General features: G+C 37.0%; 1 protein-coding gene across 3 annotated transcripts in view; it reads left to right on the forward strand.

Moving 5' to 3' along the window:
* USF3 (upstream transcription factor family member 3) overlaps nt 1-18102 on the forward strand; it is a 48692-nt gene that overhangs the window by 19464 nt on the left and 11126 nt on the right. Inside the window, exons 1-6 of one of the 3 annotated variants that reach the window (XM_035000151.1) lie at nt 2773-3583; nt 6560-6681; nt 8372-8436; nt 9494-9522; nt 11601-11683; nt 16201-16297. In XM_035000151.1, the coding sequence (XP_034856042.1) occupies nt 8390-8436; nt 9494-9522; nt 11601-11683; nt 16201-16297 (256 nt within the window). In that variant the 5' untranslated portion in view covers nt 2773-3583; nt 6560-6681; nt 8372-8389. Of the gene's footprint in view, nt 1-2772; nt 3584-5457; nt 6682-8371; nt 8437-9493; nt 9523-11600; nt 11684-16200; nt 16298-18102 lie in introns of those variants that run through there. The other 2 variants (XM_035000152.1, XM_035000153.1) reach the window with 2 other exon arrangements.

The raw sequence follows: 18102 nt of genomic DNA on the forward strand, positions 1-18102 counted from the left end.
TCTGTGGATTTGCTTCTGGACATTTCATATAAGTGGACTTATATCCAATATGTGACCTTTTGTATCAGCTTCTTTCAGTTAACATAATGTTTTCAAGTGTTACCCATGCTATAGCAGGTATTAGTACTTCATATATTTGTATTGCTGAATAATATTCCCTTGTGTGGAGAAGCCCATTTTACTTAACCATTCATCATTCACATGACATTTGGCTTGTTTCGACTCACTGGCTATTATGAGTATTGCTGCGACAAACATCCATGTACAAGTTTTTGTGTGAACATCTGTTTTTAGTTCTTTTGGGTATATACTTAGGTGGCATTGCTGGATCATAGAGTGACTCTGTGTTTTAACTCTTTGAGGAACTGCCAAACTGTTTTCCAAAGGGACTGTACCATTTTACATTCCTGCCAGCAATGTGTGAGGTAATAGCACACTTTTGAATATAAACATATATTTTTTCCAGCTTTATTGAGGTATGATTGATGAATAAATATTATATATATTTAAAGTATACAATTAGATGTTTTGATATATATATACATTGTGAAATTATTAGCACAGCCAAGCTAATCAACATATCCATCTACTCACATAGTTAGCTTTTGTGGTAAGAACAAAAGATTTTAAGATCTTCTCTTTTAGCAGATTGTAGGTATACAATAAATTATTATTAACTACAGTCATCATACTGTACATGAAGTCTCCAGAACTTACTCATCTTATAACTGAATGTCTGTACCCTTGATCAGCCTCCCCCATTTCCCCTGTCTCCTAGCCACTGGCAACTACCATTCTACCCTCTATTATCATGAGTTCAACTTTTTTAGTTTCCACATGTAAGTGTGATTATGCAGTATTTGTCTTTCTGTATCTGGCTTATTTCACTTAACATAATGTCCTCCAGGATGATTCATGTCACAAATATCAGGATTTCCTTCTTTTTTAAAGGCTGAATAATATTCCATTATGTACATATATGTGTGTATAAAATATATACATGTGTATATGTATATATGTAAATATATATATTTCATTGTGTATATATATATGTGTGTGTGTCACATTTTCTTTATCCATTCGTCCATCGATGGACACTTAGGTTGTTTCCATGTCTTGGCTGTTGTGAATAATGCTGTAGCGAACATGGGATTACAGATAGTGTTTTCATTTCCTTTGGATAAGTATCCAGAAGTGGGATTGATGGATCATATGGTACTTGTGTCTTTAATTTTTGAGGCACCTCCATACTGTTTTCCATAATGGCTGTGCCAATTTACATTCTCATCTATTGTGTACAAGGATTCCCTTTTCTCCATATCTTTACCAACACTTGTTACTTTTTGCCTTTTTGGTAACAGCTATTCTAACAGGTATGAGGGAGATCTCATTATGGTTTTGATTTGCATTTCCCTGATGATTAATGATGTTGAACACCTTTTTATGTACTTGTTCGTCATTTGTTTGTCTTCCTTGGAAATATATAGTCTTCTTTGAATATATGTTTTTGAAAGAAATTTCAAGGGATTAAGTGGCAGGGACCTCAAAAGAGCCTTTTGCAATAATGTTCCATATCTTCATCTTAGTTGTAGTTATATGGGTGTATTCACATATATAAATTCATTGAGCAGTGAACTTAAATTGATAACTTATTGTATGTAAGTTACAGATCAATAAAAAAGAAAAAAAATCCTTACTTCATTGTACTTTTTTTCATTTTACTGTAGACGAGGGTAACTTTGTTTCAGACCAGCGCTGATCTGACAACCACTGATCTTGAGATAAAAGCTAAACATACTTACTAGATACAGAAAATTCCTTCACAGTCTAGTCCAAGTTTTCTTTCTCTCTGCACCTCCTGCACCTTCCCTTCCTCTCCTATTTTGTGTATTCTTGGTGCAGTTCTCAGACTCACAAGACGTTTTTATGTATGTAGCATTTACCAATTTTTTAAATTCACTTTTTAAAACTTTTTATTTTAAAATAGTTATAGACTCAAACAAAGTTACAAAAATACCATGTACTGCTGAATCCATGTACTACTGATGTACTTTTCCCTAGTAGTGACATACAGCTGTAGGACAATATCAAAAGTAGGAAGTTGACATTCATTAACCAATTTTTAAAATTCAACTTTTAAATTATTTTTAAAATTCCCTGTGCTGCCCAATATGGTAACCACTAGCCACATGTAACTATTCAATTTTTTTTTAAAGATTTTATTTATTTATTTATTTATTTATTTGACAGAGAGAGACACGGCGAGAGAGGGAACACAAGCAGGGGGAGTGGGAGAGGGAGAAGCAGGCTTCCCGTGGAGCAGGGAGCCCAATGCGGGGCTCGATCCCAGAACCCTGGGATCATGACCTGAGCCGAAGGAAGACGCACAACGACTGAGCCACCCAGGCGCCCTGTAACTATTTAATTTAAATTACTTAAAATTTATAAAATTAAAAGTTAATTCCATGGTCTCACTAGCCACATTTCAAGCATTAAATACCCACATGTGACGAACAGCAACCATATGGACAGCACAGATATAGAATATTTCCACTGCACAAAGTTCTTTCGGATAGCCTTGATATAGACAGTGTTCTTCTTGAGGGAAGACTTGCCTTTTTCTTTTTTTTTTTTTTTTAAAGATTTTATTTATTTATTTGAGAGAGGGAATGAGAGACAGACAGCAGGAGAGGGAGGAGGGTCAGAGGGAGAAGCAGACTCCCTGCCAAGCAGGAAGCCCGATGCGGGACTCGATCCCAGGACTCCAGGATCATGACCTGAGCTGAAGGCAGTCGCTTAACCAACTGAGCCACCCAGGCGCCCAAGACTTGCCTTTTTCATCTTTATATCTGTAATTCCTAGGCAGTGTGGGCACTCAATCCACACCTGAATGATTGGGTCTAGTCCTACCCTCTTGTTTTACATGTGAAGAAACTTGGGCCCTAAGTTGTGATAAATAAAATGATACCTAGCTTTTGAGTAGCACATCTAGAATGAGAGCTCATTTTCCTAGTTCCAGGTTCACTGTTCTTCACATGTGGACTCATTGGTTTGTAAGCTCATTGATTTGTATCAGTTTTAGAGGAACAGTATTAAAATAATGCACTTCTCAAACTTTACGGTGCAGAAAAATCAACTAGGAAGCTTGCTAGAACATCATATTTCTGGGCTTGTCCTTCCTAAGATTCCGATTCAGTAGGTCTGGGGTGAGGCATAGGAATCTATATTTTAAACATATGCTTAGTCAGTACTGTGTGGTAGTAACAAAAGGATAGCTCAGAAGAGAGAGCAAAAGAACAGAGAGCCTAGAAATGGAACTGCACTAATATGGACATTTGATTTTTAACAAAGGTACCACTGAGGAAAGGAAATCTTTTCAACAAATGATGTTGGAACAACTAACTATTCGTATGGAAGAAAAAATGAACTTTAACCCCTACCTCCTGCCTTACATAATATGGATCATTGATCTAAATGTGACAGTATCATAAACCTTGTAGAAGCAATTGTAGGAGAATATCTTGGGGATGAGTAAAGGTTTCTTGGACAGGCCATAAAAGGAATCATCATAAATTAAAAATTGGTAAGTTTTACTTCATCAAGAGCTTTTGCTCACCAAAAGATACAATTAAGAGAATGCATAGGTAGATCACATAATGGAAGAAAATATTTGCAAAATATATTTCAGACAGAGGACAGGTATCCAGAAGATACAAGAAGTCAGAATATATGAAGATTTTTCTTTTTTTTTTTTTTAAGATTTTATTTATTTGAGAGAGAAAGACAGATAGTGACAGAGATAGCACAAACGAGGAGGAGAGGGAGAAGCAGGCTCCTACCGAGCAGGGAGCCTGACATGGGGCTCGATCCCAGAACTCTGGGATCATGACCCGAGCCGAAGGCAGACACTTAACCGACTGAGCCACCCAGGTGCCCCTATGAGGATTTTTCTGTTAAGTCAATAATAAAAGGATAAACAGCCCAATTAAAAGACTGGCAAAAAGATATAAGCAGACAAAATAAGATCTACAAATGGTTTTAACATATACATAAAAAGTACTCAATATTATCAGTCATCCAGGAAATGAAAATTAAACTATAATGAGATTTCACTGTATAACCACTAGAATGGTTGAAATGAATAGGCAGACAAAAGCCAACATTGGAAGCATATGGAGCAACCAGAATTCTTACATTTTGGGTGAAGTGCAAAATGGTACTGTCACTCTGGGGAAAGTATGACAAATGTTCTCATAGATGTCTTGTTTGTGGATATACTTTTTTATTTCTCTCGGGTAGATACTTAGTAGAACTGCAGGGTGTATAATAAGCATTTCCATTCCTAGATATTTACTCAACAGAAAGAAAGACTTTATCCATGAAAAATGTTACAGAAGAATGTTCATGGATAGCAGCTTTATTCATAGTAGCCAAAACACAGGAACAGGCCAGGTGTTTGTTCATCAACAGAAAAATAAACTGAGCTATAAACTCCCACACAGTTATACAGTGTACTCAGCAGTAAAAAGGAATAAACTACTGGATGAATTTCAGAAACATTATGCTGAGTGAAAGCTTGACATAACAGAGTTCTCAGTTAATGCATTATAAAGTTCAGTGGTGAAAAAAATGAGAACACTGTTTGCCTCTGTGGGAGTAGGGCAAAGTATTGATTAGAAAAGGTCATGAGGGGCGCCTGGGTGGCTCAGTCGGTTAAGCGACTGCCCTCGGCTCAGGTCATGATCCCAGGGTCCTGGGATCGAGTCCCGCATCAGGCTCCCTGCTCTGTGGGGAGTCTGCTTCTCCCTCTCCCACTCCCCCCGCTTGTGTTCCCTCTCTCGCTGTGTGTCTCTCTCTGTCAAATAAATAAATAAAATCTTTAAAAAAAAAAAAAAAAAAAAAAAAAAAAAGAAAAGGTCATGAGAACTTTCTCTGGTCATAATAATGTTCTGTACCGTGATAGGGGTTGGGTCACACAGGTGTGTGCATTGGTCATAACTCAATGTTACACTTAAAATTTGTGCATTTTACTATAATGTAAGTTTTACGGTGAGAGTCAAAAACAGTTTTAAAGTTTTGATTTTGATGCAAGTGATCTCAAAACCATCAAAACCACACTTTGAGAACCATTGGATTTGACTTGATTATTTCAGAAATAATTCTTTCTTACCATGAAAAATAGTAATTCATGGTTACTACTGTAACATTGTGAAATTTTGCCTTAAAAATTCATGGCACTTTAAATATTTTAAAAGGTATATTTGTAAAAGTAACATTTCCTTTTTAGTAGGTTAATGAATCAGTGGGCAAGGATTTATGACAATACTATATAGTTTATTATTTTGATAAGTGTTCTTTCTTAATGTGAGGAATGTAATTTTAATATCAGGAGTAGCATATGGAAACTGTGCATTGATAGATGTAATTGAATTGGTTAAAATGTGGTTTGAGATGGATATTTATAGTGACATTTGGTAAACTGGATGATACACCTCTTTCAGATAAACCCCTGCCTCTCACCCCCACCCCCATGCAATGAATATGTTTACTTATGTGATAACCCTCTAGCATCATTTCCTTTAAGATTCTAAATGTTTAGAAGATTGAAACTTTTATTTCATGTATCTTAATTGGAATATGAATCTGCAAACTTTCAAAAGTGCTCCAGAGGAACAACGGGAACTGTGACATTAATGACCAAATGCTGACTCAAGGATACACGAGAAATCTGACCTTATGGGTTTATAGGTGAAATGATATGTTCAGCTGTCTTGCTGTATCCCAAATAATCTCTCCTACAATAGGCTATCAGTCAGATGCCTGAAATTCCACCAACTAAAGATACCTGTCTGCCTTTCTAAATTTTCCTGATAAGAATCCCCTGGGGACATCATTAAATTTCAGACTCCTCCCTTAAAGATTGGAATTCCTCCCTCAGACTGATTCAGTGGGTCAGGGATGGGCCGACAATGTGTAGTTTTTAACTAGTACCTTGTTGAAAAAAACAGATTCCTGGGCTCTACCCAGGCTTCTCCTTTGTCTGGGAAGAAGCCCCCAAGTCGACATGTTTTAGAGCATATATGATGCACAGGCCTGGAAGCTCTCTTCTAGTGTCACTGCCTTTGGGGGGGACCCTTGAGTAAGTTCTCAGTCACTATCACAAGAGAGGAGAGAGAAGTAGGAGATTGAGGGAAGATAATTTTAGAATTGAGGGCAGATCTTAGTGTAGGTGGAGTAGGTGGAGGAAAGTAAGAACTTGAGGGACAGTGAGCAGCATGTCAGAGACAAAGGAGAGAATCTCCTGGGAACCATCCAATGGCTGTAGTCCTTGCTACCATTTTTTGGTTGGGGGGGGCGGGGGTTGAGGACATGGGCAACCCACTGGAGAGTGACTTTTTAAAGCAACTACACTCATTAGCTTTCAAGTGGTGGGGAGAATTCAGGGTCATTCTGTATGCCACTAAAAATCTGCCTACATGCCAGAGGTTGCCAGTCATTTTACATGCTGCTAATGGAAACCTAGCAACTGTAAACATTCATTGATTTTTCTCTTGTATAGTAAGAAGAAAACATAACTTATAGACCATCTTCTGGCAGAAGATGATAGATTTGGATCAGAAACAGGCGTTGGAAGCCAGGCATCAAAAGTGAAGAAATTTTGCAAGCCCTTGGGTGAGAAAGGTGACAGGGATTTATTTATTGACTCACCTGTACCAATTTGTCATTATGTGGTTATCTCATGTGAGTGTGTTGCTTTGAGGCTGATGTGTGCCATCACCGATGTTAGGAAGAAGGTGGAGTCACCTGCTGGAAATGGGTCTTGAGTGCACATTTCTCTGCAGGCTGCTTTGGCCAGTACTTCGTGTCATTACCTTGTCAGCATTCACTTCTGCTTACTTCCCTGGACCCTTCCTCCCCCTTTCCAGGGCTAGAGCCAAACCTGAAATACTGCCATTATTATTCATGGCTAACATTGATTGAATTCTTTTTGCTGCTAGGCACTGTGCTACTGTGTTCCCCCTGCATTTTTCATTCCTTTCCCAAACTAACCCAATGGTCTAGATGCTTTGATTGTGATCCATTTTGTAGATGAAACATCTGAGGTTCCAAGAGGCTATCTAGCTTGCCCAGGACCTCACGGCTAGGAAATGGCAGAACCAGATTTTAAACTCATGCTTGCCTGCCTGCCTTCCTTCCTTCCTTCCTTCCCTCCCTCCCTCCCTTCCCCCCTTCCCCTCTTCCCCCCTCCCCTCTCCTCTCCTCCCCTTAGAGCACATGGGAGCACCATACTGGTGGGGAGGGGCAGAGAGAGAGAATCCCAAGCAGGCCCCTTGCCTAGCACTGGGCCCACGTGGGCTTCATCTCACGACCCTGAGATCATGGCCTGAGCCAAAATCAAGAGTTGGACACTTAACCATCCAGGTGCCCCTAAACTCATGCTTTCTGACTTCCGATTCTACACTCAGAAAATGGGAAACTGCACTTGTACCTCCTCCAGTGTACTGGAACAGGTATCCCAACTGGATGGACCGCTTTTGAAAGGCTGTCAGTCCCTGAGACTTAAAAGCATTAAGGTTTTCATTATGAAATTTTTGAAAATCAGAGAAGGGAAAGAAAGCACGTATAATATTGCTGGCCTTACATAACTATGACTAGTATCTTCATGTATTTTCTTTCAGGCTTTTTTTGGCATATGAATATATTTCCTTATAGTATGTATATTCTTTAGTATCTTGATATTTTAAATATAAGTAGAATTTTCATGCTCCTATCCAGATTTTAATGACTCTTGAGAGATAACGTACGACTTCTAGCAGTTTGGGAGAGGGCTAGCAAATGAGTGAATGAGTTGAGTGAGTGGTTGCTTCCGTGTATGGAATATTACATGTTTGTACGCTTGTCACTTTTGTTTTTTCTGTGTTCAGAGAGGAAGACCATTGTCCAGTTTAAATTTTGTAGAACATATCAAACAGTACCATGAACAAAGAACATACTCTTCCAAGTCAAATATGTTTTACCTGTCTTTCCAGGTCTTGCTCAAATCCACACTGCCTTTAAGCCTTTGTAGATTTCCAAGCCCATAATGATCTTGCCCTAGTCTAGTCTTCTCAAGCACTTTCTGGCTATACCTCACATTTGACATTCACCATGCTCTCCATCTGCTAGTTATAATGTTTTTTGTCTTGTTTTCTTATACCTTTCTTAAAGGAAAGGATACCTTTTTCTATCCACAACAGCTAAGCCAGTGCTTCTTCATGATGTCACTTTTGTTTTTTAGCATTTTGGTTTTCAAACCAAATTGCTATTAATTAATCAGTGTCTCTAACATACTAACTTTAAACTTTCTGGTGTGTCTTTCTATGCCTTGTAGGTTCCTATCACTGTAATCATGCCAGAAATGACAGAGAATGAGACTCCTACAAAAAAGCAGCACAGGTATGTAGCCCTGGTCCAAAAATAATACATAATTTGGGCAGATAAGCAGAATTAGTCCCTACTTTGCTAAATAGGTAGTCCTCAGGGAACTTTCATTTCGGTGCCTAAAATTTAGCTGTCCTTCTTATTTTATTAACAGCGTAACGAGTAAGAATGATAATCAGTAATTAAAATTGTATAATACCAAATCTATGTTAAATGTTTACTTTCTCCTGAAATTTTTACTTGCGCACAGTATTAACAGTCTTTGTAGATCGTAAGTTGATTTAGGCTGAAGTCAATTTGAATAGACATTTTGTAACATTATAATTTTGTGACATTACAATATGCACATCAGTACAGTATTACTTCTGGTTCTTTGTATAAGCCTCCTTCTGAATTTCTAGCATTTTGGGCAGTGTTTCTGCTTAGAATTGCATGCCCGGTACTTTCATTAATATTAAAATCCCCATTCTCTTTCCTTACCAAATAGCTATTAGAGAATGCTAATGTTTGTACATAAATGGGAAAATCAGTGGTTTTAGGAGATTAGCTTTTAGGTACACAAATGCAAAAGATGGCTCAAATGCCAATTGTCTGTGCATGGGTGCTGGTGACTGCCGTGCTCTTCTCCCTGGGGATTTGAAGTTTCCTCTCTTCTGTTGCTGGTATCCCTCACTGGTGTTCACAGCACCCCTTGCTGGGCACCAGGGCAAACATCAGAAGTCACCTACTCGGCATATCACTTTGAGAGTTGACTAGCTCTTTAATTACATTTTTCAAATAGTTAAGGTTTTTTCAGTGGTTGATTTACTTCCTAGCCAATGACTTCTGGGTATGGAAGAATAGAGAATTGTAGTTACTTCTAGAAATTGTAGATTCTAAATTTATACTGATGTATCTGCAGTTAGGTTTTCATACCATAATATATATTTAGAAAATATTTTTTCAGATGGTTTCTTGCTGATACAACAAATACAAATTCATAAAATTTATTTTTATAGTTCTCCAAATATAAAGTGGTAAGAATGTTTTCCCATTATTTTCATGTTCCTTGTATCTGCACTTTTTGTTTCAGGAAGAAAAACCGGGAGACACATAATGCAGGTTAGAAACAATTTCAATTTTACTTGTTAGCACTTTTTGCATTCAAAATGAAATTATACTGTAGTTGATTGTAAGTTTTTATGTTATAAACATAGCATCATTATTCATTATGTTTTAGGAAAGTGTTCCTTATTACTTTTTTTAATATTTTATTTATTTCTTAGAGGGAGAGAGAGAGAGAGAGAGCATGAGTGGGGGGGGGTAGAGGGAAGAGCAGACTCCCTGCTGAGCAGGAAGCCCTGTATGGGGCTCAATCCCAAGACCCCGAGATCATGACCTGAGCTGAAGGCAGATGCTCAACTTACTGAGCCACCCAGGCACCTCTGTTCCTTACTTTTTTGTTCCTTTATTGTTTAATTGACAAAACGCCCCTTGAGTCTCATGACGATGGTTTGCTTATCATCTTCTAAATTATTGTCTATTTAGATAATTTAAGGATTAATATGCTCCTGAAACTAGTGGTTTAAGTGATTTCACTCACTGAGGGAGTCCAGCTCTACCTCTCCCAAATGCAATAAAGAGTATGTGTCTTTGCAGAAATTCCAGAGGGGGCTAGCTACCTAGAGGAGTAGGGAAGAGATGAGCAGCAGGCTGCAGATCTTAAAGGTCCTTGAAATGTGAATAGCTTAAATGAAGTTGTGGAGTCCTCAATTATAGGAAAAATGTAGAAAATACATATATCAAATTTCTAGGCCAAAGTTGGATAAGCATTTATAGAAGGAATTGTGTGTACTTATACAATTTGGTACATTTTATAACATTTTATTTTTCAGGGGCTACAGTCCAGATCTCAAACAAAATATTTTAGAAGTTATTATCTATTACTCTATAAACGATATCTTCCCTTCCTTAAGGAAAGGACCCTGGGGGAATTTTTGTCTATGGAAAGAGGTGGTAAACACTGGTGGAATATTGCTGCTCCCCAAAACGGGAATTTCCTGCCTTTGAATTCCCCTTTATCACTGTGGGTAAAGAGTCTTAATGTTGTTGGGTTTTTTTTTCCACCTCCACCCATTTAAAAATCACTCTTAGATAAGAACAAATACTATTGTTAGAGAATTCAGAAGAAATGTGAGTTATACTTTATTCCTTTGTGTTCTTTGGCCAAATTAATTAAATCTGATCTTTTTTTGGCCATAGGAACTAGTTATTTTTATTGGAATCAACTTACATGGTGTCATAAATGTGTCCTGATAGTAATTTATTTTGAGAGAATGATTAGATGTCATTGAAAAGAAGTCTTTCCTGCTAGACTATGAAGCAAAAAGTCTGTATTCTACAAAACAAGACCTGCTTGTGGTCAATCTGAAAGATCATCCTATTAGAAGTACTGGAGTCTTGTTAGAAAGGAAGGTTTCAGAAACCTGACAGGAAATAGCCAAGACTAATATTTCTACTTACAGTGTCTTGTTGAAATTATTTAGATCATCTTGTACCCTCTTGACCCTTCCATATGATCTTTATAAAGTTGTAGCATGTAAGCCTGGAATATTTCTTAGTTAATTTGATTGAGATATTGTCAGTTGCACAATTTCTTAGATGGGAAAAGTCTTATGTGGCCAAAGTGAATAGACCAGACTCTGTAGAAATTTTAAGTCATAACTAATGGCTGTTCTATTTGAAAAATGCCTTCTAGACATCCTAAGAGGTGTTTTAAGGTTCTCTAATCTAAGTAGGTCTCATTTGCCTATATGAAAAGGCAGCTGTTTAGTATCTTAGCTTGTTAGTGGGTTCTTAAATTTTAGTTATCACTAAAATCTCTAGTAATTACTTGAAACCATAATAATGGTCTCAACAGTGATGTAATATTAGCAACTTCTGTTTATAATTTGAATTTAATTATTATAGATCACATTTTAAAAATGTTAATAAGAGTATTACTTATATCAGTTCCTATAATACTAGACTTAAAATACGACATTCTTAGAAATCTAATTGTAGTTATTTGTCTTCAGTCGATACTGTTTGATAAAATTTTGTTAGGGATTTCTTTACCTAAAATTTCTTTACCCAGGGAGAATAACAGACTTTGGCAGTGGTACCATAGGTTTGATAAATGGATTTTCCCCTCTATCTAGTGGAGAGGCATAGAAAGAAGAAAATCAATGCCGGAATAAACAGGATAGGAGAGCTGATCCCATGTTCCCCTGCCCTGAAGCAGGTAAGAAGTCCACTCCTATTTTCATTCATTACTTGTGAACAGATAATTCCCTGAGTTGTTTCTGTGCTCAGAGTGATTATTTTTGTTTCCTGTCATTTATGGTATATAGTTAATTGCCTCATTGTTTTTCATTTGCTTAATTTTCTATATATCTATCTTTAGTTTTCCCCATACTTATAGCAGTCTTCTAGTAGAGCGTTCTACATGATCGAATGGACCACGTAATTTCTAGATCTTTAAGATCTTGAATTATTCAGTCCCATGATTACATTTTTTTTATGTGCTATTATATTTACCAGGCATTTCTTTTATTTTCTGTCAATCATATTTTTTTGTCTTTAAATTCTTACCTAGAATCTTCCAAATATCTCAGTTTTGTTCTCCGTGCCCTATCAACCTCCAGTGGTACATAAATCTCAGCTTATTAAAGGGGACAGTTTTCCCTCATGAAGATAGCTTTTTGTTTCCTCTGATAATGAGGAAAACAAAACAAAATAAAATGGAAACAATATGAAAGGCGTAAAAAAGTTTGAAAAATAAATTGACGTGCTACTTCTAAGTTATAACTACTGTTACAAATGTTGTTATGCATATCTTCAGACATTGCTTTATGATTAGATAGATAGATAGATAGATAGACACTGAGTGCTGTTTTATAACCTGCCTTGTCATTTTCATTCATCAGTATATAGTAGACTTTTAGTTAGGGATACCTTTCCTCGTATGATCACCTTTATTTTTCATGGTAATATAGTGTTTCATTATAGTGGGATTTCATAATTTGTGTTAGTCTTTTTTGGTTAATTTTTAATTAAATTAATATATGTGAAAATTAATATATAAACATAACAAATAGCACTAAAAAGCTTAAAACAACAATATTAGTCTCTGGCCTGCTTGTTTCCCAAGTCCAATACAACAACTGAAAGGCATCCATTTTCAACTGTTTCTTCTGGAATACACCTTTATATTTTGAAATAATAAGCTTATATTACTATATCTTAATTTTTCTATTTTAGATTTTATCTATTGACTTCTTATTATTCTTTTCCTTTGTCTTTGCCTTGTCTAATCCTCCCAATATAATTCCGCCCCAACTTTTGATTAAATTGATATTCAGTTTTTTGGTTTTTAGACTGAAAATATTGTTTATGGTAGGAAGGAGTACTAATACTATGTTTTGTCCTATATGTAACTTTTGTGTTTTTTGGGTTAGTAATTGCCTCGTTTTTCATTTGCTTAACTGTTTATATACCTATCTTGTTATTATTTAAATTTTTTTAAATTTATTTTTTATTTTTAAGTAAGCTCTATACCCAACATGGGGCTTGAACTCACAACCCTGAGATTAAGAGTCCCATGCTCTACTGACTGAGCCAGCTAGGCACCTCTCTCTATACCTATCTTTAATTCTTTCCACACTTTCAACAGTCTCTTTAGAGTTTCTACATAGTCAGGTGTACCACATAATTTCCATTTTCTCTTTTTCCTTTGAGACTTTACTTCTGGAACCTTCTGCCCTTCTTCAGTCTCAACTGATTGGTCTTTTCCAACTCTTCTGTTTTTAATTTCAGCTCTCATACTTTTCATCTAATTGTAGTTATTTGTCTTCAGTAGATACTGTTTGATAAAATTTTGTTAGGGATTTCTTTACCTAAAATTTCTTTACCCAGGGAGAATAACAGACTTTGGCAGTGGTACCATAAGGTTTGATAAATGGATTTTCAAGAGTCTTTTTCTTATTCTCTTTGTTCTTTTTCGTATCACATGTTTGGTTCATGAATACAATATCATGTCATCTCTGAGGATGTTATATAGGTTTTAAAATTTTTTTCTTCTTCTTGTCTTTGTTTCTTCTGATTTTCTTTTTTTCCCCTTTGTTTTGATGTTTTGTCTTTCATTTTGGAGACTTTCCTTAAATGTTTAGTGATACTTAGCTGTGTTCTCATATTTGAGAATGAGGCATTAAAAAGCCGATTGAATAGGCTTGACTTTTGGTACCCTAACTGTTGAGTGATTAGGTTGTAAGCTAGTGTTATTGTTTTTGTAGCATTACAAAATATCAATATTGGTAGCCTGTTTAATTTTGGGAATAGTATTAACTTTTATTTTCCAGACAAAAATCCTTCAGCCCCCTATCTACGAATGGGAAGGCTGGGAAGAGGAGTATAAGGCTGGTTGTCATATTCTGGGAGCTGGATTGGGGAAAGGGTGCTGGAGAGTCTCATGCTTTAGGAGGCAGAATTTTACTTTACCTTCCTGTCTTCACTGAGTTGCCTCATCTTGTCCACTTCTGTGCCAGCCATTCCTGAGGCCAAAATTCTCTGTTTCAAATTTCACAGGAAATAAACTTGTCTCCTGCAGTTGGGGCAGGAAGGGGAAGTCATCCAGTAGGATGTGTGTGTATGGGGGAGGGGGTTAATTTTTATTTCTGCATAAGAAGAGTCTTTCCACCAGTCCCCTCAATTTAACCCCATTCCTCACCCCACCTTTTGTGGTAGCTGGAGCTTCCCAGTCCTGAACCTCCCTAGGCTTTCAGAGGGCCAGATCAATTTGCTTGCTTCTCAGTACCATCTCCCTTGGCAAGATCTTACACTTCAGTTTCTTTTCATTCTCTTCTACAGGATGGTACTTAGTCTTGCATAAGTGTGTTTTTTCATTTGTGTGTGTGTGTTTTAATGCACTTTGAGTTTCCTTAACATGATAGCAAATTTAAGGGCAGGAACTATGTTTTGTCTTCTGTTACGTCTTCTGATTGTTTTTCTTTCTCCACATCTCAATGTACAGTAGCTTCTCAGGAAATATTGGTGTTTGCCCAGTAATATCTTACTTTCCTGTTCTTGGTTGTCATTCCTACAAGTTTCTCTGAAAGGAAACCATAGTTATTTCACTTCCTTGGTGTCCTAGAATGTGCAATGAAAGTCAGTATTTGGCTCCCAGAAGCCAAGTAGATTAAGATTTTCTTCACTATTGCTACATGTCCTTAGCCCCATCTGCAGTAGAGAGGCAGTAGATGGGTATTATCAGGTTCTGCCTTTGTCTCAACTCTTGCTTTAAGAAAGGACAGTATTTATTTTTTCTCTGTAAAATGTTTCCTAGATTATATTGGGTCTCTGTTGGGACTCAGTCTAAGAAACCCAGAATTGAACTTTGTGAACCAGCCCTAAATCACTGATTCCTACCTGAAAAGAGCTATCTGATAAAGTACTAGGGATATTTAATAATATACATACTGGAATAGAAATTAAACATTCACCGCAACATTTTTAATAGCTGAAAAATAAAAAAACAAAATGCCTCTTATACAGCTTAAGAGTTGTCAGTAATGGACTCAAAAATAAAATAAATTCAGCCTTTACAAAGTATAACGTAGATATCTAAACTCTATAAGGAAATATCTCCAAGATATATTTTTAAATAAAAAAGAACAATGTAGCATACTGTTTATAGTATCTTCTATCTTTTTTTTTTTTTTTTTTAAAGATAGATAAATAGATCCACGTATCAGCCTAGAATATTTCTGGAAGGATATATAAATAACTTTATGGCAGTTGCTTCTGGAATAAGGTCTAGAGAACTAAAGTCAAAAGAAATGTCACTTATTGTGTTTTATTTTTAACAGTTGTTCATAGAGTAAAGAATAATATTTAAGTCTAAAATCTTTACATGGCCTTGAAAGCCCTCTCTGGCCTCTTCCTCCTACCACTCTTCCCCTATATACTTTACTCTAGTTCTGCTCACCTCACCACGTTTCCTACAATGTGTGAACACAGCCCTGCTTGAGGGCCTTTGCCCTTGCTGATCCTAATACCTGGACCCTCTTCCTCCAGATATCCACGGGGCATACTTCCTTGTACTTCCTTCTGGTTTTTACTTTGTCTTACAAGAGGGGCCCTCTCCAACCTCCCCATGCAAAATAGATTATAGTACAGTGTCTTAGTTTGGGCTCTTATAAGAAAAATAACATAGCCCGGGTGGTTTAAACAACAGAAAATTTATTTCTCACAGTTCTGGAGCCTGTGAAGCCTAAGCATACATCAGTTCCTGGTGTATGCTCTTTTCCTGGTTATGTCCTCACATGACAGAGAGCGCGATCACCTCTCTCATGTCTTTTCTTCTAGCGGCACTGATCTCATTCACGAGGGATCTACCCTCATGACCTAATTACCTCCCAAAGGCCCACCTGCAAATACCGTCATATGCGGGATCAGGGTTTCAACATGAATTACAGGGGGACACAAACATATATATATATAATGTATATTTCTAAAGGTCAGGAATTTTGTCTGTTTTGTTTATTATATCCCTAGTGCCTAGAACAGAGCCTGACACATAGTAGATGCTCAATAAATACTTAGTAAATGAAAAATGAACAGTAGAAGCATTTGAATATGGTGCCTGTTTTAATTTTGAAAAGATACATGTCACATATATGTGATAAAACCAAAGCTTTAAGTTTCTTTCTGCAAGTTCTTACTCTTCAGTGAAACTTTTAAATGGTTAATTCTCTTTGGCAGAGCAAGAATATGATTCTGGACCAAGCCTTTAAATATATAACAGAATTGAAAAGGCAAAATGATGAACTCCTGCTTAATGGAGGAAATAATGAACAAGGTAAAGATTTTAAGATTCTTACTTTTTATTGTTTTTTCAGTGTTCAGGTCTTTGTGTCACAGGTCAACTTACATGGGATACAGAAGGCTTTTTGGACCAGAAACATTATTAAGATTGTGCATTCAGTGGGTCTGAGAGAATAGTGTTGCAAAATAAATTCATCTTAGTTTACCTACCCACCCCCCACCCCACCCCTCCTTGAGCAACTCTAATCTTTCAGGCATACAGAATTTTGATTTTGGACTCTTTTGTGTACTTCATGTTTGCTTAATTCATGAGACAAATAATGCTGGATCTCTTTTATTCCACTTTGATCTTCCAGCTAGAGGATATAGGGGAGAGTCCTGCTCAGTGTAACTTAAAAATAAAATAAAGATATGCCTGGGCCAAGACCTAACTGAATTAACTGAAAAGGTCAAAACATTCCGTTCATAATTGTTTACATTGCATGTAATGTGTGTATCAGACTGCCTGATCATTTAGTGAAATTTGATTTTTATTATTCATTACTTTTTTAGATAATCACATTGTTAAAAAATTTTAAGTTTTTTATAACAGCTGAAAAGAAAAATACCCCAGGCAAGTATAAAGCTCAGAGGAGTAGGCGGTTTGAATTGTTCTTTATTTATGGCTCTCACAAGAGCAGAGAAAGAATTTCCTGTGACAGCTCAATAGGTCACCTTAAAAGGCGAGGAACAAAGGTAGAATTTGCTGAGGTGGGGGCAGTGTTGGGCTGCGTTTATTGTATATCCGGAAGGTCAGCGTTCTGAATTCTCTTTGCTTACTTTAAGTTAGATGACAGCTTACTCCCTCACCCAAGTCAGCTGTCTTTTACAATCCAGGCTTTGTTTTGTGATGCTGGTAGGTAGGTAGTTTCATAATATATGTTTGGTAACTGTTCTGAGGCACCCCACAGTAGGGATGTTAAGGCTAGAATGATGTGTGGACTTTCTGAGGAGAGCTCCTTTGGTTTCACAGCCTAGAGGCTGAGGCAGTCAAGTCACCTTAGAGAAAAGGGAACCTGTTAGAAAAATACCAGTTGCCTGGGGCTCAGGAAAAGCTGAGCAGATGGGCCAGGGCTTGAGGCTGCTTAAGTCTGACTACTGTCCTTTCTTTGGTTCTTTTTGGTGCATCTGTTCTCTTTTCTTCCCCCAGCAGCTTCCCCACGTACTCACTGTCCACATGACAGGCTGGGCCGTGGTCTGAGTGGTGGCCTTGGGAGTCAGGCCCACCTGGGTTGAGTCTCCTCTTCACTTACTCACTCAGTACCTGTGGCTATTTACCTCACCTCTCCTAGTCTCAGTTTCCTTATCTTAAAATGAAGATAATCCTAGCATGTATGTGGTTGATTTTAGACAAATTTATGCGATTGCTCCGAGACTGTTTCTCACATCTCAAAATATTGATGACAATAGGTATTTCCCATCTAATGGCTGTTATGAGGATTAAAAGAAATAATGCAGGTACACTACTTAGAGTAAAGAGGGCATATAGTAAATGTTACCCGTTACTGTGGTCATTATCATTATTATTACTATTATTAAATGAGATGATGAATGAAAAGTGCCAGTCATGTAGTAAGTGTGTAGTAAGTGAGAACAGTCGTCATCATTATCTGGTCCATAATAATTGTCCATTAGTTTCTGATGTCCCTGGGACGTTGGCATCTTTCTTCTGTGTCTCTTAGTTTAAATGTCTGAGAAGAATAATCTGCTAGTCTCAGCTCATCCTCGTCATAGCAGAACTTTTTATTTCAGGCCCCCTTCTAGGGCATGGGCTTTGAAGATTAGCCGCCCTTGGTGGAG

This window comes from Mirounga leonina, unplaced genomic scaffold (genome assembly GCF_011800145.1).
Source record: "Mirounga leonina isolate KUSES-001 unplaced genomic scaffold, KU_Mleo_1.0 Mir_115, whole genome shotgun sequence".
In the NCBI taxonomy this organism is placed as follows: domain Eukaryota; kingdom Metazoa; phylum Chordata; class Mammalia; order Carnivora; family Phocidae; genus Mirounga; species Mirounga leonina.